The 24,787-nt window shown below is 48.9% G+C and overlaps 2 protein-coding genes and 1 pseudogene across 2 annotated transcripts in view; 2 read left to right on the top strand and 1 right to left on the bottom strand.

The window, feature by feature from the left end:
• The window catches only part of PML (PML nuclear body scaffold), an 80,842-nt gene extending 65,623 nt beyond the window's left edge, over positions 1-15,219 (top strand). Inside the window, exon 9 of the mRNA XM_045587028.1 lies at positions 15,118-15,219. Coding sequence (XP_045442984.1) covers positions 15,118-15,165 — 48 coding nt within the window. The 3' untranslated portion in view covers positions 15,166-15,219. The remainder of the gene's footprint in view (positions 1-15,117) is intronic.
• On the bottom strand, positions 3,031-4,014 carry LOC118729076 (annotated as a pseudogene).
• Positions 15,118-19,544, top strand: ISLR2 (immunoglobulin superfamily containing leucine rich repeat 2). The gene is made up of 2 exons (XM_036456243.2): positions 15,118-15,228; positions 16,590-19,544. Exons 1-2 carry the CDS (start codon positions 15,222-15,224, stop codon positions 18,833-18,835), a joined length of 2,253 nt encoding a protein of 750 aa, XP_036312136.1. The 5' UTR covers positions 15,118-15,221; the 3' UTR covers positions 18,836-19,544.
• Positions 19,545-24,787: the final 5,243 nt, after the last annotated feature.

Below are 24,787 nucleotides of genomic sequence, written 5' to 3'. Positions count from 1 at the left end.
ATCAAAGGAAAAGATTGGAAAGAGGGTGAAGGCATAAAGGTAGGGTTGAGATAGAATAAAGCGTTGGAGAAAGAAGGATAGATAAAGACTGTAGAACAGTAATCCTGAAATTAAAATATATATATATATATATATATATATATATATATATATATATATAATCAAATGAAATAAAAATAATAAAAATAAACAAAAGAAAATAAGATGAAAAAGGTAAATTAGTAGTAGTAATAATGTTGATTACATATACAATGTAATAATTATCAAGATAAAATCAAGTGAGGAAAAAGAAAAAAAATAGTTTCTTGAGTAAACGTTGCAAATAATGAAAACAAAAATAAAAAACAAAAATTTAAAAATTTAAAAAAATAATAATAAAATTTAAAAAAATTTAATTAAAATTTGCAGTAATGAAGGTCATTCGCTTCCTCTCTTGTTATGATCCAATCCTGATTTTTAGGCAGGTTTTGCTTTGTTTTTATTACACTAGAGTCAATTTGTGAATTAGCCTCTGGGGGCAGTGTTTCTAGGTTGACTTCCAGACTCTAGAGTAGGGGTGTCGAACTCAATCAGAGAAGGGGCCAAAATCTAAAATCCAGCCTAAATCATGGGCCGAATGGTTTACTGAACAGTCATAAACTGTCATTGTGATGGAAATGCAGCGGAGTGCAGTGATGACAGCGCGGTGCGGGCCACATTGCAAGGCCTGGCGGGACGGATTTGGCCCGCGAGCCTTGTGTTTGACACATGTGCTCTAGAGCCTCTCCAGCTTTTTTTTTTTTTTTTTTTTTTTTTTTTTCGTTTTCTCTGAAGCTGGAACTACGGAGGGGTGGAGGGGGCAGGTCTGAACAACTGGAATCTCCCGCAACTCTCTGATATCCCTCCAAGCCGGATCCAAATGTGTTGCTCTTTAGATATCTCCCCTGTTAGGAGCCCCGTCCACTTTCAAAGGTGACAACAGCCCAACAGCGGGGGCTTCTACTTATAATCACGGCCCTTGTTCTCCAGCTTCCACGAGCGCGCCCTGTGCTCGCAGGCTTTTTGTTTTCGCCGCGAGCGCTCTCCACCCTCTCCCCAAGAAATCTGACCTTTTCGCTGAGCAGTGGGGCAATCCTGTGAGGGCAGGTGTTCGCGCCGCCTGGGATCCGCGCTCTGGGAGTCACAGATGCTTGGTGGTCCCTGCGGCTGTGGATATTCAGGCCTCTGACACGATCCTATCTTCCTCTCAAGATGGCGAGGTTTCCCCGTCCAAGCCGGTAGGTAGCTCCGGGCAGGGACACAGCCCTTGTGGGTGCTTCCCTGTGAGGGGCACCTCTGTCAGCAGCCCCCCAGCAGTTTCTTCTGGTGTTCACTGTCTCCCAGCTTGCCGATAAACACTCACAGCACAAGACCCTCAGTTGCTCTCTCTTTCTGCTTCGGGAGAGGGCTCAGAATCCGCCCATCTATTCTTCCGCCATCTTACCTCCTTCCCCATTTCCCTTTTTTTTTATTGGATCATTTATCTTCCTTTTATTAAGTTGTATAAACTGCCTATAGATGTTGGAGATTAAACCTTTATCAGTGATAACATTTGCAAATATGTTCTTCCATACAGTGGACTTTCTTGTTGTTTTGTTGATTGTTTCTTTTGCTGTGAAAAAGCTTTTCATTTTGATGTAGTCCCATTTGTTTATTTTCTCTTTAGTTTCCATTGCCCTAGGGGCAGTATCAGTGAAGAAGTTCTTTCAGTATATGTCTGAGATTTTGTTGCCTGTGGATTCCTCTAGTATTTTTATGGTTTCTCGTCTTATGTTTAAGTCCTGTATACATTTTGAGTTTATTTTTGTGTTTGGTGCAAGTTGGTGATCTAGTTTCTTTCCATTCTTTCTTTTTTTTTTTTTTTTTTTTTTTTTTTTTTTTCTTTTTTTTTTTTTTTTTTTTTTTTTTTGCATCTATCTGTCCAATTTTTCCAATACCATTTTTTAAATTTAACAAATCTTTATTGTTCGGATTATTACAATTGTTTCTCCTTCCCCCCACCCCATAGCTTTCTTCCAACTGGTCCCCAGCCCACCCTCTTCCCTTACCTCCCGCCTACCCCCATCCCCATTGTCCTCATCCATGTGTATGATTTTTGTCCAGTCTCTTCCCATATTCCCCACTCAGACACCACTTTCCCCCTGAGAATTATCAATCCCCTCCCATTTTATGCCCCTGATTCTATTATATTCATCAGTTTATTTTGACTTATAGATTCACTTGTTGATAGATATGTATTTGTTGTTCATAATTTTTATCTTTATTTTCTTCTTCTTTTTCCTCTTTTTAAAGAACACCTTTTAGCATTTCATATAATACTGGTTTAGTGGTGATGAACTCCTTTAGCTTTTTCTGAACTGTAAAGCTCTTTATCTACCCTTCAATTCTGAATGATAACTTTGCTGGGTAGAGTAATCTTGGTTGTAGGTCCTTACTATTCATTATTTTGAATATTTCTTGCCACTCCCATCTGGCCTGCATAGTTTCTGTTGAGAAATCAGCTGATAATTGTATGGGTGCTCCCTTGTAGGTAACTAACTATTTTTCTCTTGCTGCTTGTAAGATTCTCTTTGTCTTTTGCCCTTGGCATTTTAATTATGATGTGTCTTGGTGTGATCCTCTTTGGATTCCTTTTGTTTGGGGTTCTGTGTGCTTCCTGGACTTGTAAGTCTATTTCTTTCACCAGGTGGAAGAAGTTTTCAGTCATTATTTCTTCAAATAAGTTTTCAGTGTTTTGTACTCTCTCTTCTTCTGGCACCCCCCCTAATTCTGATGTTGGTATGCTTGAACACTATCTTCAACTTTTTTGATTCTCTTCTCTTCTTGCTTCTCTGGAGGAGTTTCCTTTGCCTCTTTGTATTCTAAAATTTTTACTTGATTCTTGAGTGTCTCTAGTCTGCTGTTGGGTTTCTGTATATTTATTATTTCAGTCAGTGTATGTTTAATTTCTAGTTGGTCCTTTTTCATATCCTTAAGGTCTCATTAAATTTATCCACCTTTTCTAGGAAATTCTTTTTTTTTTTTTCATTTTAAACAAGAAGTTTATTTAAACAACAAGACACTTGACTTGAAGAGAAAACTATCTAGGATTCATTTTTTAGAGTAATGTATCCCTACTTAAAGACAGATTGCCCTACATGTAACAGCTACGTACAAAAAAGTTATAAAATTGTCCTTGGTTTTACAATGATAAATGAAAAACATTAAAATTCTCCAATCAAACAAAGTATGCAAGAATTTTTATGTTGTTCTTTTTTTGTTAAACGGTGAGAGCAAAATAACTTACCGGAATATAAAGATAGAACTGAATGAGCATGCCACTAATGGAGAAAGGGGGTGTTTTCACAGAACCAGTATTTTTTCCCGTCCCATCTCCATTTAATGTAGATTAAAACATACCATTAGCCATTTAGTTAAAAAAAAAAAAAAAAAAGCAAATGCTTGTGCACATACACCAGTTACTTTATGTACAATAAAGGAATGGGGAAGGGGGAAATGAAAAAATAAAGAAAACTATACTGTAGTAGTCAGATGTGTTGAAACCAAATTGCAGTTTTCTAATTGAGAATGTCTTCTTGGTCTGGAGGAACAGAGTTCTGGAGTAAAGTAGCAGGTTCCCTTTTTAGTAGACACCTCCTGTCTGTTGCTGGAACACATCAATTGTATCTTCATCCTCCATTTCCAACTGTGCAGGCGTGTCTGTTTCATTGATTGGCTGCCCGTCAAATCAGAATCTGATCTGCCTCATTGACAAACCCTGTCATTCACAATAGGTTTTCATTAGTTTACTAAGTGGTGTATGCCTTTTAATCTTAAACTGCACCACAAAACCTTCAAATTAATATGGTCGCTGTTCTCAGTCTTGACTCCTTCCTTGGGCTTTTCGTCGGCCATGGCGAGCGCCGGGGTCTCCTCAGCTGCCGCTTCACAAAAGAGGCACCAGGAGGTCCGCACCAAACGAGCACACAGGCAGCACCAGGAGCGGCAGAAGAAGCCTAGGAAATTCTTGAAAAACCTTATAATCGTGGTTTTGAACTCTATGTCCAGTCATTTGTTCTCCTCCATTTCTTTTGTTTGTGATCTGTTTCTTTGTTTCAGCATTTTCGCTGCTTCCCTGAGTTGGTAGGGTATCGTTGTGTGCTGAGGGTCCTATATGATTCAATGGGTCAGCCTCCCAGATACCTGATGTGGACACTCTTGGTGCACCTCTTTGTGGACTGTCTGTACACCCTTGTTGTAGTTAAATCTTGATTGTTGTTGGTATCACTGGGAGGAATTGACCTCCAGGCCAAATTGGCTGTGAGGACCCACTGTGTCTATAATGAAAGAATTGCTGTGCTGGAGACAGGTTTATGGGGCAGGATTTGTTCCAGTAGGGCTTTGGTGCTCACTGAGTCTGTCTCTTGAATGTGTCTCTTAGGTCTAGTAATAATTAATGTCGTTTTCTAATACTTTTTTAAATTGAATTTATTTAAACAATATAACAAAATTTAATCAACAATATAGTTGCCGTTGTTTTCTACTACTTGTGCCCAATGCTCAGGAAGCATTTTAATCCCTCTGTTGTAAAATTCTTGTGATTTTGATGCAAAAAATTCGGTCAATGCATTTTTGAGGCATTCTCATTATTAAATTTTTTTTCCAAGAAGAAAGTTTTGCAAAGAACGAAACAAATGGTAATCGGAAGGGGCAATATCAGGAGAATATGCAGGTTGAGGGAGAACTTCCCATTCCAGCTGGCGCAGTTTTTCAGCAGTGATTCTTGCAGTATGCGGTCGTGCATTATCATGGTGAAGAATTACGCCCTTCCAATTAATCAGCGCGGGTTCTTTTTCTCTTAAAGCTTGGGCTAACCTTTCCAATTGGGCACTATACACTGCACTTGTAATGGTTTGGTTAGATGGTAAAAGTTCATAATGAAGAATTCCTTTAAAATTCCACCAAACACACAACATCACTTTTTTCGCATGCAAGTCAGGTTTTGGCGTGGGCTGCGGAGCCTCATTTTTGTCCAACCATTGAGGCCGCCTTTTCAAATTAACATCCAGCACCCATTCTTCATCTCTGGTAACAATTTGCTCTAAAAACGGCAAACGGTTTTGACGAGAGAGGAGCGAACTGCAAATTGTGACTCTTTGATTACGGTTGTTGTCGGTCAACTCATGAGGAACCCATTTTCCAAACTTTTGGACTTTGCCAAGTGCACGCAATTGATTGGAAATTGTTTTTTGTGAACAATTTAAAGTTGTCGCAAGCTCTTGTTGGGGAATTTGAGGATTTTGCACCAAAAGAGCTTGAAGAGCTTCTTGATCAAAATTGGACACACGGCCTCGACCACTCTTGTCATCTAATGAAAAATTTCCCTCACGAAATTTCTCAAACCAACGCTGGCATTTTCTGGCACTAACTGCATCTTGACCAAGAGCACTACAGATGTTTTTTGCAGCCTCACTTGCTTTTCTTCCTAATTGGAACTCGTAAAGCATGCAGTGCCGAATATGCTCTTCATCCGCCATCTTCTTAGCCCTAGTTTTGCAACAAAAACCAAACCAAACACAAACTTTTTCAAGCAAAACTTGTTAATTGCACTTCACACGTTCTGTAGATACCACGTGTTTGAAGGTTATGTCAATACAAGTCAACACCAAGCAAGATTTTAAACGAATGTTTAAAAACGACATTAATTATTACTAGACCCGATAGTTGAAATCTGGTGTCATCTCATACCAACCACTAGATACATTAGTTTCTGTATCTCCAATAGGGTACAGGTCAGCTTCTGTCTGAGGCCACCCAGCAGGAGCTACAGCAAGAACTACAGTTTTCTCCTCTTTGCTTAGGATTTAGTGGTTTTGGAGCAGTCTGACTGGAGCTGCAGTTTATTTGGTTAAGCTGCCACAGGGCAGGCCATTTATTTGCAAAAGCCACTGTGTGGAGCCTGGGTGGGTTTGTAGAATGTGTGGGTCACTAGGTTGGGGCATGGCAAACAGCAATGGCTGCCATCAGCAGTCACTGCCTTTCAGTGTTTCCAAGTCAATGATTGCTGCGCACACCTCTGCAAAAATGTCACCCTCATTCTCGGACGGTATGGCTGACAGACCAGCTTCTCCCCAAAAGTGTCTGGGTTTCCCTGGTGACCCTAGAAACTGGATTTCAGAGTGATTGGGAGCTTATTTCCCTTCGGGTTGAAAAAAAGCTGCATGCCTAGTTGCTTGCCACCAGCCCAATTTGCGTGCATACCTCAGCTTTTCAGTGCTGTGTTCCTTTCTCTTTTCTTCTAGTTGTAAGACTTCAGTTCAGCCAGCTTTCCAGTGGTTCTGGGTGATAGACATTTTGTCTTTTAGTTGTAGTTTAGAAATTGTTGTGCGAGGTGGCAGATTAGTTGTTTACCTTTGCCGCCATCTTGGTTTCTCCCAACATCATTTATTGAAGAGACTATCTTCACTCCATTGTACGTTCACGCCTCCTTTGTCAAATATTAATTGAGCATTGTGGTTTGGGTCTATATCTGGATTCTCTATTCTATTCCATTGATCTATATGTCTCTTCTTATACCAATGCCAGGCTGTTTTGAGAACAGTGGCTTTGTAATACAGCTTGAAATCTGGTATTGAGATCTCTCCTGCTTTATTCTTCTTTCTCAGGATTGCTGTGGCTATTTGGGGTCTTTTTTATTCCAGATGAATTTTTGGAGAGCTCTTTCTAGGACTGTGAAATAATCCGTTCATATTTTAATGGGAAGTGCATTGAATCTATAGATTTCTTTGGGTAGTATGAACATTTTAATGATGTTGATTCTACCAAATCCATGAACATGGTATGTTCTTTCATCTGTTTACATCTTCCTCTATCTCTTTTTTCAGTGTCCTGTAGTTTTCCATATATAGGTCTTTTACCTCCTTGGTTAAGTTTACTCCTAGGTATCTTAATTTTTTTGGTGCAATGGTAAATGGGATTGCTTTTTTAGTCTCTCTTTCTGTAAGTTCACTATTGGTTGCTTGTCTCTAATTTGTTTACTTCCTTTTCTGGTGATGCCTGCTTTTCTTTCATATGCGGACTGTTTCTTGTCTCCCCATGGTGTCTCTTCTCCAGATGCCTGGTTATGTAGTTCTCTCCTTACTGTGGGTGAGTAAAGAGCTCCTTTAATCCATGTGTTTGCGCCAATTGGGGACAGGTATTCTGGGGCTCACAGCTGTTCGGTAGTTGCTGCAGTTGTGGGTTTTCAGGCTTCTGATAAGATCCACTTTCCCTTTCAAGATGGTGTGGTCTCTGCTTCTGAGTCCATTGCTCTGGGAGGGGACCCAACCGCAGTGGAGGCTGCCCAGTTAGGGGAATCCCGTCTAGCAGTCCCTCACCTTCTCCTGGTGTTTAGCTGTCCCTTAAGTTGCCAACAAACACTCTCCATTTGACCCTCAACTGTTCTTTCTTTCTACTTCGGGACAAGACTTGGAACACATCTGTCTATTCCACCGCCATTTTCTCTCCCTGTGTGCTTTGCTTCTGACAACTCACACCTGCAACTTTCTTTCTAGGCCTGCCCCTTGGGCTACTGGAGCTGATTGCTTACAAGCACAGAGAGGGAAATGCTTGGAAGTTTCCATCCCCAGGGCACTCCCTGGGCAGTGTCTGGTTGCTGTGAGTTCATTGAAGCCACTACCAATGCCTAAATCAGGACAAACTTTGAGGTGTGTTTTCCCCACAGAGCATCCTGGGACAGGACAGGCAGAGAATTCCTGAACTTTTATGTTGCCTTGGATGAGTCTCAGAATCTGTTTATTGTGTCCCCTGAAGGCAACAGAGAACTGAAGGTCTCAGAGCAGAAAGCAGTGGCCAGAATTGCAAGCATCCTTTCTTCCTTCTGAATTGGGAGCTCCTTGCAGACTTGGCCTTTCTTCCTGGGCCCCTATACCTATTCAGTAATCAGATTTTATCTCTAATGATGTCCCCTTTCTACACCCCCCCCCCCAGTCCTGCTATGTGAAGGGCCTTCAGGAAGTGATTTGTAGCAGGAGGATCCCTGCCCCCCATTATTTTAGGGGAGAGGGTTAGCTCCTGGGCCCAGGTGTCTGATGACCTCACTAGATGAGACAGATGAAGTGTGATGGGATGGAAAACAAGGAAACTGCCCAGGGGCAAAGGGAAGCCCAGGTGTAGGCCTATAGAAGCCCCAACTCATCCTCAAATTGCTTCTCCTAAAGCTGCAGCACCCAAGGACCAGGGTGTCAGGGAACAGCAGCACTGAAAAGGCCTCAGAGCATATCCAACCCATTCTTAGGAGTTGCTGAAGATCACACAGTGAGTCTGTGGAGCTGGCAGCTTTGTGCTGCCTTCCTACTTGTTAAAGACCAGGGCAGAATTCTCCCTTCTATTTTTCATCTGGACAGTAGAGTGCTCCTCTTCTCAGCCATGGGACCAGGTAACATCTTCAGGATGTGAAGTCAGGTAGGAACAAATATCTTTGAGTTCTTAAATGTCTCCTGTTCATAAATACTCATAAAACTAAAGACTGAAGCTTTTATTGCTCTGAATATAGCTTTGGATCCCAGCATGGGCATTTCCAAGAACACATTTTTATACATTCAATAATATCTTCTAGCCGAAACTGGTTTGGCTCAGTGGATAGAGCATCAGCCTGAGGACTGAAAGGTCCCAGGTTCGATTCCGGTCAAGGGCATGTAACTTGGTTGCGGGCACATCCCCAATAGGAGGTGTGCAGGAGGCAGCTGATTGATGTATCTCTTCCATCGATGTTTCTAACTCTCTATCTCTCTCCCTTCCTCTCTGTAAAAAATCAATTATATATATATATATATATATATATATATATATATATAGAGAGAGAGAGAGAGAGAGAGAGAGAGAGAGAGAGAATATCTTCTAGTTTGTATGTATGACTATCCAAGAGAACCCTCTGATCCTGCTCACACACTGAACCCCAACCCTGTTTATATACTGAGCCCTACTTCTGCTCACACCCTGAGTACTGATCCTGTTCACACACTGTGGTTATAGACTGGTCTATCTCCAGATAAGAGGGTGTCTAATGTAGTTCATTATAATTATGGCCAGTCTCATTTAAATTCATTTTGACACAATATTAGATTAGTCTGATCATGCAATTTCCTTACACTTCTTTTTAAAGGGGATTTCTTCCTTATAGTGACTATTAAGATTGACTACTCAACATCCATTTCAGGACTAGATGATCATTACTCTAAATCAATAAATTCACCCCTTCTGCCAGTGACTGGCTCAGAGATGGAAGCCCTAAGTCAATGTGTTGATAAGACCTAAGAAGAGGCTGTGGCTTCTGGAATGAATCCAATCTCTCTATCCACCAGTCTGTTACCAATAAACATGTGACACCAGCTGCCACTGAGCCCTTTTTCAATGGCACCTAAGAATACAGTCTCAGGCTGCAACCCTTTTAAGGGTGGCAGAGGAGAAAGACAGAGAGAATCTGGGCCTGCCAATATCATTCAGTGTACCAGCCCTGCTTCTCGCTTGTGAGATGTACACTTAATCATCTAAAACCTTTTAAGATGGGAATTTTGTTAGCAGCAGATAAAGCATCTTGAAATGATTCCCTGCCCTCCCTTCCCTTCACCCTTCTATGGAGGGTGCTGGCTGCACAGGACTCCCCTCTGGAGAGAGAGCCAGTGGGTGCCTGCACTGGGTAGAACAGCTAGGCCTGTTGCCCCTCACAGGCAGTACTGCCTTTTCTCATCTTTAGTGAGGTAATTACACTTCCAGGAGATGCCACTGGAAGAGCTGTCATTAATTGTGATGGCAATAATGGGCCTTGCCAGCATGTTAAGCTAATTTCATGAAAGCTCTAGGAGGAAGGTCATAGACTGGATCCCAGATTATTAATAATGTCAAGCTTCATTTGAACAATTCAGGAAATTCCTCCCAGTTGCCACCAGCAAACTGCCACAGGTTGTTACTTTCCTCTGAATCAACAGTCTTCCCATATGCAGATGTGGATTCCCCCACCCCTAGAAAATAATTAAAATCACAGAACCCAATAAATACTTAAGCAGATTGTGGTTATAATTAAAAACCTTTGATCAAGGCTGTAGCTACAAGCCTCTCTTCACTTACAGGGGCACTGGAGACAGCCACAGCATCAGAATCTAGGTTGAAGTATCTCAGACTAGAAACCTTTATAAATCCTAATAGTAATTTCTGATTGCTATCTATACCAGGATAAGGGGAGAGGGGATGGGAGTGAAGAGAGACATTTGAGGGTAGGGCCAAGGTCCTTCCTCTGTGGGGAGTTAGGACAGAAGCATGTGAAAGCATGTTGCAGCAGAACATCTCATCCTATCTGGACCCCACTCCGCAAGGCATCATTATTAATAATGATGGTTAATTATAGCTATTGTTGAAAAAATAATAGCTCAGCCCAGCAGGTGAGGCTCACTGGTTGAGCATTGACCTATGAACTAGGAGATCATGGTTCTATTCCTGGTCAGGGCACATGCCTGGATTGGGGGCTCAATCTCCAGTGTGGAGTGTGCAGAAGGCAGATGATTAATGATTCTCTCTCATCATTAATGTTTCTATCTCTCTCTCCCCCTCACTATCTCTCAGCTAGTACATGGTGGAGTGTGATGGTAGAACTTTTCCTCCTAACCAGTAGGTAAAGTGTATATAAGGGAAAGATGAAATGGAAGGTAGGAGGGAAAGATGAAATGGAAGGTAGGAGGGAGGTTTATAAAAGCAGCTTTTGAAAGGGAACACTGTGAAGGTGTGGGGGGGGGGCAGTGGGGGTGGAGAGAGACTGGACTATAGAAGCTGAAAGGTAGGAAGCACTGAGTGTTTAGGAGATTCTGGTTGTAGGGCAGCTGTGGGAAGGGTCTTCTGAGCAGGCTGCCATGCTGAGCATATTTGATGCCCTCCTGGCTCTTTTATTTTTATTATTATTTTTTCGTTTTGGCTCTTTTATTTTTAGAGGCCCTTTCATATCCATTAAATCACCCCTATGCCGCAACGCATGTACAACTCTGCAGCAATGGTTGCAACTGAACCTTAATCAAATATCCACTACTTCCAACTGCAGTTTTCTTTTTGTCTCTTAGAGCCTAAAAACTTTATTTTTCATATCTCAGACATTTTATAGGTACCCAACAAAATCATGAGATTTAAGGACAGTCTTCAAACAGGGCTCAAAGAGAAAGAGCTCACGCAAGGAGGAGGATGGGGAAGGCACAGGAAGGTTCTGTCCCAGGAGGACTAAGTTCGTTAGTTTGTGCCAGGGACTATTCGTTCATGGAGTATTCAGATGGTGCCTATATTGTGTCTGGGCCCTGGAAACAGTAAGGTGCATGCGAGGGCTGTACTGTTAGATAGTCCCAGGAGGTTGCAGATTCCTGGGACTAATTTTTGCTGGGTGGACATGAGGAAGCAAGCTTCGGTGCCTTAGTTAAGAGTCCCCCACTTCAGAGCATTGCCGCTCTGGGAAACGGCGCGGGGGGGGGGGGGGGGGGAAGGGGGAGAAAGACGTCGTGTCGCGTAGACCTTGTTGCAGGAGTTTCAGCAGAAGCCCTTCTGGCCGGGTCCCCGGCCTTGGCACGCGGCAGTGTCCAGCAGGGAGCGGGCGCGAACTCGGCCTGGGCCAGACACCTTAAGTGAACTGCGCCAGAGAAGCCAATGCCCGGATCTACTAGATTCCGACCCACCCCACCCTTGGGACCGTCAGGGTCCGCAACGTCGCAGTTAAAGATAGTTCTGCAAAAAGCTGCCCAGAGCTCCAGCTCTCGGCCGCTGGGTCTGTCTAGGGTCCATACCCCAACTTCGCCAAAAATCCTCAGCCTGTATTCTTACATATTCTGAATTTGGGGACCCCGCGCCGAGTCCTTGAAACCTTATCTCTTTCTTTCTCCTCACACCTACTTCCACCCACCTGATAAGGGGCCTGTTTCTTTAACGATCAAGGACGTGGGCAGCGGTGGGGTGGAGTGGTATCTTAGTTCCCCGATTCTCCAGCCCCTCAGTAACTGTACCATTATTAACATTATAATCATTAGACTGCTGCTGCGCGCCTGGCGGCGCTAGACGACTAGCGCTCAGTCTTCTAGCTGAGCTCTGAGGCTGAACCCGGAGTCGTGGCTCCCACCCCAGTTATTGGCGGACCTTTCCAGGAGCAACTCGGGCTTCAGGCTGCCGGGTCAGGCATTGGGCTCTCCGTCGTCGACAGCTGGGGTAAGGGTTGTCTATCCCGAGGGCACGCTCAGGGAACAAAAGCGCTCGCGGTAGAGTAGGCGGGAACCACCGGAGCCCGTGGGAGTCCGCGCCCTCTCTGGGTGGCCACCGCGCCCTTAGCCGCCCGCGGTCCTGGCGCCTGGAGCCCTACCTCCTGCTGCATTCGCTCGGCTTCTGCAGCCCCGGCAAGAAAGCAAGGGAAAAGGTTCTTTCTTGGCCCCGCGGGTCCCGAAGGTTCCCGGGTCGCTGGCGGGACAAAACACTCCGTGGAGAGTAAGCGAAACCATTCTCACTTCCACGCCCTAGCCTCTGTCTTATAGTCCCTCAACCCTTCCAAGACGTCCCCTGCTCCCGCGCCTCTGCGTTCACCTCCTTGCAAAAAGAACCAGGAGAGAGGAGGAAACTGGATTGGGGGGTGGGGGTCCACAAACCATGCGACTACACCCGGGAGCCTGGATCCCTACCTCCGCGCCAGGCGCCTGCCCCACCCAGGAAAGGCTCCAGAACTAGACATCCAGACACTACTCTCCATTTTCGAAGCTGGGCTCTGCCTCTTCCAAGCTCCTCTTCCCGGGTCAAGCCTTTTTGAATCGCTTCCTCTGGGCTTCCAAGACGCAGACAACACTCCTAGGAAGATCCCCTTGCTCCGCAGACAAAGAGACTTTGCCCAGGTCCGCCGGCTGTGCCACTCCCCAACCCAGCCAGGCCAAACCGCAGGACTCACTTCCGAACTATGGATCCTTCCCCCATCCCACCACTGGGTCCAGGCGCTCTCACCCCTTCCCCCCAACCCCCCACACGTACACACACCGCCCCTCGGGTCTGCTGTGGGGACCACAGTAATAGGAGAAATGAAGTTCTGACTCTGGTTCTGGGCTGAGCAAATGCGCTGATCCCAGCCTGCTCGGCCTCCCGTAGCGGCAGTAGGAGTTGGAGAAAGGGCGGGACACGGAATGTGGGTGCGCCAGTCAGTCCATATTTAATTTACAAAAGATCCTCGGTTCCCGGATCTGGTAATCTCTTTAGATGCTGCGCTCACCGCTCGGCTCTCTCCCCCACCCCCCTAGCTCATTAAAATGCCCCACATTTAAATCTGAAAATTGAACTTCTCAGAGGGCCCTAACCCGCGTCCAACGACCCGCCGCCAGAGACCACCCGCCCCCCAGCCTGGAGTGAGGGCTGGGGGGCCTAGGACCACCCGAAAGCTCAGTGTCCACTAAAGGACTGGGGAACTCGGGAGCTTTGTGTGTGTCCGGGAACCTACACCCATTTTCTAATTCGGGCCAGCAACGCTGTCTCCAGAGCTTTAGTGGTTACTGCAGGGGGGCAGGAATCAACTTTTAGCCAAATTCCTGATATCTCCTCTGCTTCCTGGTCGCTAAAATAAATGTCGGGGTTTAGCCAGAGACTAGTGAGAGTCGGAAATAGCGAGTATTGTATGTGGAGGCTGGCTGTTGTGTGAGAGAGCGGTACAGACTGTGGAAATCCTGTGTGGGGTTGGCGGTGTGTTTGCTTGTGGGGCTGTGAAGAAGATAGCAAGATATCGGTGTTCCCAGCCCGCTGTGCTCAAAAGACCAGGAGTTTTGTAGCCATCCTTTTGATGCCTTTGCCCCAGGCATCCTTCGCCTCTAGCTGTCAAGACCTGAGGCGTTGGGTGTGCTCAGGCAAGCTTCCTGGGTGCGGAGTCCGACACCCTCGCGCCCCGTCTGGCCCCTCTCAGCGGCGCGCACAAGCCTGAGAGCTGGGCAGTGGGCTTCAGCGCTAGTGTAGCCACAAAAGACCAAGCGTAGAGTCGCTTAAATGGCTGGGCAGGGTAGGCGGTGGGCTGTGTGTGTGTGTGTGTGTGTGTGTGTGTGTGTGTGTGTGTAGTGGGGGGGAGGAGGAAGGCTTTGCTTCCCCAGTACGCCCTGCAGGGCCTGGCGTTCGAGTTGCCGGGTTTCACGGGCGGGGCGGGGCGGGGCTGGGCGGGGCGGGGCTGGGGAGTGGGGAGAAAGAGACCTAGGCATGTATCGCCCAGATCCTGGCAAAAATGGTAGGGAGGATGAGATGCTCTGCTAACACTATCAATTATGCATCGTGTTGAATGTGGCTTCAGGGAGGAGGCGGCTAGCCGGGTGGGGGTGGTGGAGGGGGTACACGCAAGCCCGGCCCATCCCACTCGAGGTCTGTCTGCCTCCTTACCTACATTTGTAAAAAGAGTTTAAATGCAAAACACAACCCCGTTAGTTGTGCTCCTTGCCTTCCCCCAAATTCCTTCAGGATGGTTTGTCTCACGTATTGTGGGGTTTGTAAACGGATCGGATTCAATTAGCAGCGAAGTTCCTGGTCCCTGGCGGACCCACTGCTGTGCGGGTGAGTACGCATGAATCTGTGTGCGTGCAAGATGGGGAAATGGTGAATGTCCTTGGTAAAGGTGTGTACCTTGGAAAATGTGTGTGACTCTAGTGAGAGCTCAACACATCGATTCGATTATTGCATGATAGATAATTATAACACCAGGAAATGAGGGTCTGGTGCTAATATGTGTGTGGGGCTGAGGGTGGGGGAGGGGCGATGTGATAAGAACTAGCAATAATGTCTGCAGATTTGTAAATATGGGGGGACATGGGTTATGGGGTGCGGTGTACTGCAAAGAGCCCAGCTGAGGGTGGTGGGTGTGGGGGCCTAAAGTGTCTGCGCCAGGGTAGAGCCTCTATGGCGTTCACAAGCATAAAGAATGCTGGAGGTGGGAGAGGCTGTGCGCGTCCCTGCCAAGCCGGAGCGCGCAGAAGGACTCTTCAATCTGCAGCCAGGGAGAGGTGGAGGGAACGAACACAAAAGGAAAAACTGAAGTGGGGCTGCAGGGCCAGGTAGACCCCAAAACTACCCGTCCCTTTTCCGTCTTCCCCACAGTCTCAGCAACAGATGTGGGAAGCGCCCTTGGGCTGTCTTCGTCTCTGAGAAGTCAAGTCTGGAGAAGGGGTTGAAGCCCCAGGCAGTGCTTGGGGAGACAACAAATGGCAGGTAAGCTTCAGAGGGCCCCATAACCTGCATCCAGGTGGGGGTAGAACCAGATTAACTAGCTGTACCCAATGAGACAATGGAGAGAGGGGGAGGAGCTTTCCCCTGGGAGCAAAGGTGGAGTGAGGGGCAAGGGTTCCTTCCTTCCCAAAGATAGGGTGTCTGCAGAACCTGCTGGAACCCTAAATGGGAAGGGCAGTCTGTGTGTAGGTGCATTTGTGTGGCTGAGGATAAGAAGGTTTTATCGGAGAGGGGGCTCTGGGGTGCCCTAGAGCTGCAAAAAAGAAGCAGAATCTTGAACCTTCTCCTACTTAGCTAGTGGCAGTCCCCAGGACCCATGGGCTAGGGACCCCCTCTGCTCCCTGGGGAGCTGCCTGGGCTCTGCTGTAGGGGCATGGGAGGGTTAGCAATGTTCCTACAATGCCCCTGATCCATGCATGTAGGAGGACCTCCTTCCTCAGATGGAAGGCTGGCTGAGCACCCCGAGTTCTCCCCTGACGGGAGCTGCAACCCAGAGCAGGCAGCTTAGGTTGCATCAGCTGAGGGGTCTGCCAGCAGGCTTCCTTGCCTCCCAGGGATCTTGCAAGTTCTCTACATTGCTAATCTGCTGGGATTTTGGTCTCGGGAGGGCTGTTTGCAAGCGCCAGGGCACTCTTGTGTCCCTATGTGGGGGTAGGTTGCATGAGGGTTTGTGTCCTTATGTCCTATTCAATTCCTACAATGAATAGGAAAGCATTTTGCACCGCTGCTGTGCAGAAAGCTATACAAATGCTAGGTTGGGCTGGAAGAACAATGAGGTCTCCAGTGTATATTGTGTTATGTCTGGGTGCCTCTGTTTGTGTGTCTACAAAATGTGTTGCTGAGTTGTGTTCCTGCAGAAGTTGGTGGTTTGATGGCAATGCCCCAGCATGTTTGTATTGTGGTTTGCTTGTATGGGCGTGTGTGCAAGTGCTGTATGTACATGAGACAAAGAGTACGAGGGAGGACACCGGTCATGGAGGAAAAAAAACCCCTTTCTGTGTATCCCTTTCAGAGGATTAAACAAAGGCTTTGAAATTCAGTGCAGAGTCCAAGGCGATCAGCCTAGCCTGTGCAGAGGGACTAGGGTGAGGGGTAGATAGAGAAAACAGAGCCAGATAGAAGGCCGCTGGAAAAGGAAGAAGGGGCTCCGAGATGGAGCAACCTTTTAATCCAGAGGCTTTTACTGAACTCAACCCATGCCCAAGAAATGCCCCTGGGCATAAAGGAGGTTATCAGAGGCCTACTCTAGGCTGCTTCTGGGAAGCAGAGCTTAATAGAAGGAAGCTGGGGCTCAGTGACTCACCTTCTCCCCTTCCCCTTCCTTCCCCTCCTTCCACCTTCAGGACCCGCAGTGGTGCCCTTTGGAGCAGTATGGCTAGTGTGGGCGCTGCTAGGAGTGGCGGGAGCGTGCCCGGAGCCGTGCGCTTGCGTGGACAAATACTCGCACCAGTTCGCTGACTGCGCCTACAAGGAGCTTCACGAGGTGCCTGAAGGATTGCCGGCTAACGTGACCACGCTTAGTCTGTCGGCCAACAAGATCTCCGTGCTTCGGCGCGGGGCCTTTGCCAACGTCACGCAGGTCACGTCGCTGTGGCTGGCGCACAATGAGGTGCGCACCGTGGAACCCGGCGCGCTGGCCGTGCTGAGCCAGCTCAAGAACCTCGACCTGAGCCACAACCTTATATCCAGCTTCCCCTGGAACGACCTGCGTAACCTGAGCGCCCTGCAGCTGCTCAAAATGAACCATAACCGCTTGGGCTCGCTTCCTCCGGACGCACTCGGTGCGCTGCCCGACTTGCGCTCTCTGCGTATCAACAACAACCGGCTGCGTACACTGGCTCCCGGCACCTTCGATGCCTTAAGCGCACTGTCACATCTGCAACTCTATCACAACCCTTTCCATTGCGGTTGCAGCCTTGTGTGGCTGCAGGCCTGGGCCGCGAGCACTCGAGTCTCGCTACCTGAGATTGATTCCATTGCGTGCGCCACGCCAACAGCGCTGCAGGGCATTCCTGTGCACCGACTGCCTGTCCTGCCCTGTGCATCACCCAGTGTGCGTCTGAGTGCCGAGCAGCCTATCGAGGTGTTCAGCAGCCCCCTGCGGGCCGGCATGGCGCTCATGCTGCACTGCATCGCCGAAGGACACCCCACGCCCCGCCTGCAATGGCAACTTCAGATCCCGGGTGGCACCGTAGTCTTAGAGCCGCCGGTCTCGAGCTGGGAGGACTACGGCGGCGTCAGGGACGACGGGGTGGAGGGAGGAGATGGGGAGGGGGCAACGCAAACAGAGGCTCCAACTCTGTCTCCGGCACCCGCTTGGCCCGCGCCTCCAGCAACCCCACGCTTCCTGGCACTCACAAACGGCTCCCTGTTGGTGCCCCTCCTGAGTGCCAAGGAGGCAGGCATCTACACGTGCCGTGCCCACAACGAGCTGGGCGCCAACTCCACGTCGGTACGCGTGGTGGTGTCGGCAGCTGGGCCCCCAAAGCACGCTCCTAGCGCCGGTGGGGACCCGGATATGCAGGCCCCAACCTCTGAGCGCAAGACCACAGCTAAAGGCCGGGGCAACAGCGTCCTACCCTCCAAGCCCGAGGGCAAAATCAAAGGCCAAGGCCCAGGTGGGGATGGCATCCTCAGGGAGACTGAGGCGGGGCTGGAGGCGGAGGCTAGGGAGGGAGAGGAGGTGGAAGACCAGGTCTCTGCAGACCCGGTGGTAGAGCAGCGCTGCGGCCACGGGGACCCCTCCCGGTACGTGTCCAACCACGCTTTCAACCAGAGCGCCGACCTGAAGCCGCACGTCTTTGAGCTGGGTGTCATCGCGCTGGACGTGGCCGAGCGCGAGGCCCGGGTGCAGCTGACGCCGCTGACGGCGCGCTGGGGCCCTGTGCCCGGCGGGGCTGCGGGAGGGGGGCGGCTTGGGCAGCGACCCCTGCGCCGGCTCTATCTGTGCCCGGCGGGGGGCGGCGCGGCAGTTCAGTGGTCTCACGTGGAGGAGGGGGTCAACGCCTACTGGTTCCGCGGCCTGCGGCCTGGCACCAACTACTCGGTGTGCCTGGCGCAGGCAGGCGAGGCCTGCCACGTGCAAGTGGTGTTCGCTACCAAAAAGGAGTTGCCCTCGCTACTGGTGATCGTGGTGGTGAGTGTGTTCCTTCTGGTGCTGGCCACTGTGCCCTTGCTGGGCGCCGCCTGCTGCCATCTGCTGGCCAAACACCCGGGGAAGCCCTATCGTCTGATCCTGCGGTCCCAGGTCCCCGACCCCATGGAGAAGCGCATCGCCGCCGACTTTGACCCACGCGCCTCCTATCTTGAGTCCGAGAAAAGCTACCCACCAGGCGGCGAAGCGGGCTGCGAGGAGCCGGAGGAGGGCCCCAGGGAGGGCCTTGACGAAGAGGCGGAGGAGGGGGACGCGAGTGGGGACCTGCAGAGGGAGGAGAGCCTGGCTGCCTGCTCGCTGGTGGAGTCCCAATCCAAGGCCAACCAAGAGGAGTTCGAGGTGGGCTCCGAGTACAGTGACCGGCTGCCCCTGGGTGCCGAGGCGGTCAACATTGCCCAGGAGATTAACGGCAACTACAGGCAGACGGCGGGCTGAACTCCTGCTCGCCCTGCCTTCCCAGTCTCACCCTCCCCCCTCTCCTTGGGTGCCTGGGGCTGGCAGGATTTATCTCCTCCCCTCCCGTCCCCCTCCCCCCCCCACATTTATTCTGCCCTTTCACCACCACCACCCCAATCTTAATTCTGGCGACTTCTAGTGGGTAGTGGAACCATTTCCCTAGTACCCACCACACCCACGATCGTCATTGACCTCGGGCTGAATTCCCTCTGGCAAGCACAGTTCTCTGCTCTCCTCTTATAAGGCACCATCGCTGACCTGGAGGCGAAATCCAGGCCTCTCCACTCCTGCGCAACTATCTTGGAAATCTGCCCCGCAGCCCACCCACTGTGAGCGGTGCAGCCAGAGTAAATGGTAGAAAGCGTTAACGCTGTAGCGCGGGCTTTGGGCTGGTACTTCCCACAGACGTCCCTGGTGTGGAGCGCCGAGGTCCCGCCTCAACCCTACCCTGCCCTTTCGGGGATGCACACCCTAGAAGCCAGGGTTCGGTGACAACGCCCCGTTTTTAGTTTCAAAACCCCCTAGCGACTGGGAACCAAACCCGTCTGCTCCCCCTCCCCCCGCTTCGTGTTCGGATTTTCATACTCTCATTGTTTTCAAAGACAGCGATGCTCGGTCTGGTGCTAACACTTTTCCCAGCCTCTCTGGGAAAAGTGTGTGTGTGTGTGTTGTGTGTTGTGTGTATGTCTGTTGTATGCGTGGTGTGTGTGGTGTGATGTGTGTGGTGTGTGTATGTGTGGTGTGTGGTGTGTGTGTGTGTGGTGTGTGGTGTGTATTATGTGTGGTGTGTGTTATGTGTGGCGAGTGTGTTATGTGTGGCGTATGTTATGTGTGGTGTGTGGTTTGTGTTATGTGTGGTTTGTGTTATGTGTGACGTGTGGTGTGTGACGTGTGGTGTGTGGTGTGGGGCGGGGGACCATTTCTCCCTATCCCCGCGCCCTCTCACCTAACTTAAAGCGCCTCGGAACCGCGAGCCCTTTTACCACCGAGGGTAAGCGCTTGGTCCCGAGCCAATTTCGTTGTGGATGAGTTGGGTTTTCCAGAGATAGGTGCACTGGACAGCTTCGCTTCCGCTGCTGCCCGGGATCCAGACTCAGCTCAAGAAGCGCGGGGTCCCTAGGAAATAACTGTGGCCTCCCGGGCTTGGTCCCTCCTGAGGGCGGACGCCCTGGTTCCCACAAAGCCCGTGGGTAGCGGCAGCAGGATCCTTGGTCCTCCCCCGCCCCATCCCTCCTCCCCCCTATAGCATTTGCCTGGCGCGTAGTCCTAGAAGAGCGCGCTCTGTAGGAGAAAAGTCTGTCTGTAAAGTGTGACCGTGAAGTGTAGGGGGCGGGCGGGCGGGCAGGTGGGCGGGAGGGAGGGAGGGAAGGAGAGGAGAGGGCAGAAGCGTCTAGCTGGACTCCCTTTTTAGTTCTTGAAGGAAAGCGTCGGATCGGGGTAGGGGTGGGGATGGGGGTGGGGGGGTCGGGCGTCCGGACCAGCCGGGTCCGTGAAATGCAGCACAAGTGCAGCCCAGGGCGGAGAAGCCTCGGGGCGCGCCCTTTTCTAAAGGCGTGTCTGTGTGTGCACAGTCAATAAAACAATCGATTTGAACCGGGCTCGGTGATTCTTTGTCAGCGGACTGAAGGAGGAAGCCTGGGGAAGATGCCCCAGGAAACCGCAGAAGGAAGGCGTCCGGAGGCCCCTTCCGTTGGGATCCTTTGTGAGATAGAGTGTTTGTTTGACTGTCCAGGGATTTTGTCAGGCGTTTACAGCCGGCGCCTGCTCCCTGTGCCTCCAGCTCAGGGGTAAGGGGCGAAACCACATGGGTGTGTGGGGCGGAGGAACTGGGGGAAGGCGGGTAGTGAGTGAAACAGGCTCGCAAGAAGCGGGGCGGGGTTGGGGGTGTCTCTGAAGATTAAACATAAATTCTGGAGTGTGTGCATAGATGTGTTGTGTGTCTGCACAATTCTCCTTGGGTTGACCCTGTCGCTGACATGGGATGTGGCTCTGTGAGTGTGTGTGTGTGTGTGTGTGTGTGTGTGTGTATAAGAGAGGGGGGGGACTGCCTAGTTTTTGTCTCAACACTAGCCTCTTAAAAGTCTCTGAGAAGCCAATGGAGAGATTCACAGGGAAGACTTCTGTGGTTTGCACAAAAGAACTCACAAATAATTAACTACAGAGCAGGCAAATGATAGAGATCAGAGAAGGGGCAACCTGGCAAGTTGATTCCACAGAACAAGTTGGTAGCCCAGGAGCCTAGTGCCTGTGCAGGAGCGTTGTGGGAGAGGGGGAATTGCTCAGTGAATGGTTAATGGACAACTGTAAGGGTGTGTGAGGCTGCCACGTGGGCTAAGGTGGAATCAGGTTGAAAACACACTGTTTAATATACTCAGAAATGGGGCTTCTTGGGTGGGCAACAGGAGAGAGAGGGGGGCCCTGTGCTGTGCTGTGATTTGACTGGCCATGTGTTTCATCTGAATCCCCCTGTGGGAAGATTAGAAAAGAATAGAAATGAGAGGAGCAAATGAAGATTCCATTCTACTCCCTCTGTGGGTGCTAGGTCTTCCTAATTGGACCAGTCCAGGCTGGGGGCCAGGCCCAGATCCAGACACCCAGCAGCTATCCAAGCCTGCATCCTGGCAGAGGTGGTGACTGTGACACTCCCCAGGACTGGGCCCAGGTTCCCTGCACAGACCCGCAAAGCTTTCTTGGGGGGAAGTTTCCCTTCTGAGAGCCACAGCCCAAACCCTGCCATTGGAGCCTACCCTCTTCTCCCCCCACCCCTCATCAGGAATGTAATCTTTTAGGAAAGGACTGCTTTATTCCGTCTGAAAATGCTGCCTTTGAGCAAGGGCAGGGACTGGCCCAGTTCATATGATTGGTTTAGGAATACACCCAGACGATTTTATTTGGGTGCAAGCATTGCTGTGGCCCCAGATGCTTATTATTTTGGTTTCACCCAATTCTCTGGCCAAGGGATGGGGGGAAGGGAAGAAGGGATCCTTCCTGCCTTCTTAGGATTCTGGGTACTCCCCTCCCTCCCCCTCCCCCAGGGAAATGTGCAGAGATGCTGAGCCTTCTGTCACTTCTTTGTTTTGGGCCAAGTTTCCTAAGGATGAACACACACTGCTCATTTGGCTTCAAGGTCAGGCTTTGCCCACAAGACAGAAATGGGTGGGTGCTGGAGGTGAAAGACCAGCGTGCCATGACACTCCACTGACTGCCCATTGAGATACCAGTCCTCTCAGAACTTTCCCATTTCTGTCTGAATATTTGGCACATGCACAAAATAGTTCCCAGCCTCTCGCATTCTTGTCTCCTTTTAAATTTTATTCTTTCATTACCTTCCCTTCTCTTTGGTCTCTTTTTCTTTTGCCTCTTTTTTTTCCTCCCTCAAGAATTTCATAAAATCCAGGAGTTGAAATGATGAGGAAAATAAGACTTTTTTTGGGGGGGTGGGGGGGGGGGCAGCAGCCTGATTCTATACCTAGTTAATCAGTGTCCCTAGTGCACATTCTGGTTAGCCTATGGTCGAGTCACTGCCCCTTCCTTAATTATCTGGTCTTGCAAGATCTGAACCATACACAACCCCCAGAGGGGGTTATCAGCACTTGCGCCAGGCCAGGCCTTTAGGTGTGGTCTCACGTCCTCAACACACAGGGCTTTTTGCAAAGCCCAAGAAAGGTCTGGAAGTCTAATCTTTATTTGGGGGACAAAGAGGTCAAAGGATATAAAGAGAAAGCTTCCTCCATATTGGTTTGCTCAGGATTTGGAAACAGGCTCACCTGAGTCATGGTCCTAGTACATCTAGAAATAAATGGGTTTTTCCTGTATCTCCAAGTATTCCTGTGTGTGTATGTTCCAGTCGTGTGGTGTGGGAACCCTTAACACAACCCACGTGATTCAGAGTCCACTCAGGGTCCGGTTTCTGGAGGAGGCCGCACACTAAAATGAAGAGACTGGAAAAGAGTTAATTTGGGACAAATGGGGGGGCAGGTGGGAGTCAACCTCTAGTGGGAAGACTACCACTGGGCTCTGGCCTTGCTATCCCTTTAATTGAGGCTATGGGATACACCCATTACTCTTAAGCAACTTTGGGAAACACCCAGAATCCTTAGCAGGTAATAAATGGATTATCATATTAGTAAGGATTTACATGATTATAAGATGGGGAAGTTGCCTCAGTTACCATTGTCTCAATTAGATAGGGAATGGTTGACTCTGACCTTTCGGGGCTTCAAGGTTGACCAGCCTCTTTTTATTAGTGAGACAATGATTGGTTTCCAGCTGTGTGGTAAATTCTCTAACAGAAAGGGACCCTGAAGACTTGCTAATCTATTTACCCATTTGAGGTTCATTCTTTTTCTACATTATCCCCATTAGCAGTTGTACTCACAGATTTGGGCACCATTCACACCCTCCCCTCAAAGAACCAATTGTTGAGCAGTGTAACATGTATCTCTCCCTTACATAACCCCTAAGCCTGACTCTATCACTGGCATGTGCCCTGTGAGAAATTGCAGCTCATTCCAGAGCTCCAAAGCTTTTCATTCACAGATATTTTATTATTATTATTATTTTTATATTTTTATTGATTTTGTACAGAGAGGAAGGGAGAGAGATAGAGAGTTAGAAACATCGATGAGAGAGAGTCATCGATCAGCTGCCTCTTGCACACCCCCTACTGGGGATATGCCTGCAATCAGGGTACATGCCCTTGACCGGAATCGAACTGGGGACCCTTCAGTCCCCAAGCCGACGCTCTATCCATTGAGCCAAACCGGTCTCGGCTCACAGATATTTTTTGAGCATCTAGTGCTGTGCTGGCTTAGCTTTCTCCAATGTGTTTTGTCAGAAAACTGATTTGAATGCAACATGGGAATGTAGTCTAATGGGTTGAAGAGTATGTGTGTGTATTAGGGGGAAGGGGGTAAATGGAAAATAGAGAATGCAATGATATAGCAGTAGCCTCGGTACTCAGAGCAATTTATCAGGGCCAGTCATTCTCTGAGCTGTATAAACCAGATGCCCTGTCCAGGAAGTAGCCTTGAATCATATTGGAAACCAATTGACAGAAAGGTGACTTGAAAAAGAGTGCCCCCAAATCCAGTGTCTCCTAAAAGATCAGCAGGAATGAAGACCATCCACGATCATTTGAGAACGCCCATTAATATAAAAGGACAAAGGGAGGTATTGCTTCACCGAGGAAGAAGCAGCTGTGTGGGATTCTCTGCTTCTTAATCTGGTACCTGGAATGCAACTTTCTGAATAACAACCACAGCTAAAGCTAACATCTCTAAGATTACTTGAATGAGTAAGTGTTTGGACTGTTATGACGGGATCTCTCTTTTCCACGTCCAGCACAGAAAGAGAGATGAACCAGTTCTGAATAAAGGCAGCTGGGGATTGAGAAATAAAAGAAAGAAAGAGACAAGACACAGAAATAGAAGGAAAAAAGCTGGGACCGGGTGGGACCACCATCCTCTCAGATGGAGGGACAGGGACCCTGAGTCGATACAATAAGTTTATTTTATAGCCCCCAAATACCAGGAAGTTTCACCAAAAGTTAGGATCAAAGAGATTATTTGCATTCTTGAGTAGGCCCTAGCATTCCTAGTGCTAGACTGGATTTATATATCAAAGTCCCACTACCCAACACCTGGGCAAAAGTAAGAGTCAGTGCCTTTTGGTAAATGTGTATCCAAGACATGGCTCTGCCTGTCACCTTGAATTCAGCTGACAATAATTTAAAGAATGCCCATGAGCCTTCCCAGGGGGCCCTCTACACATTATTACTCCTTCGTGAAGATGGTAACCTCAGTCTAAGAGCCATGCATTTTGACAGATAAAGGAAAGGAGGTAGCATGTTGCTATAATTGCCTCAGCTCAGACTTAACATCAGAGCCTCATTTATGAGACATTCCACAGGGGAAGGGGTGCCTGCAGTCT

The sequence above is a fragment of the Pipistrellus kuhlii genome, unplaced genomic scaffold (genome assembly GCF_014108245.1).
Source record: "Pipistrellus kuhlii isolate mPipKuh1 unplaced genomic scaffold, mPipKuh1.p scaffold_m20_p_1, whole genome shotgun sequence".
Taxonomy (NCBI): Eukaryota; Metazoa; Chordata; class Mammalia; order Chiroptera; family Vespertilionidae; genus Pipistrellus; species Pipistrellus kuhlii.
Note: the sequence above shows the minus strand (reverse complement) of the source record. Positions and strands in the feature narration are given on the sequence as shown.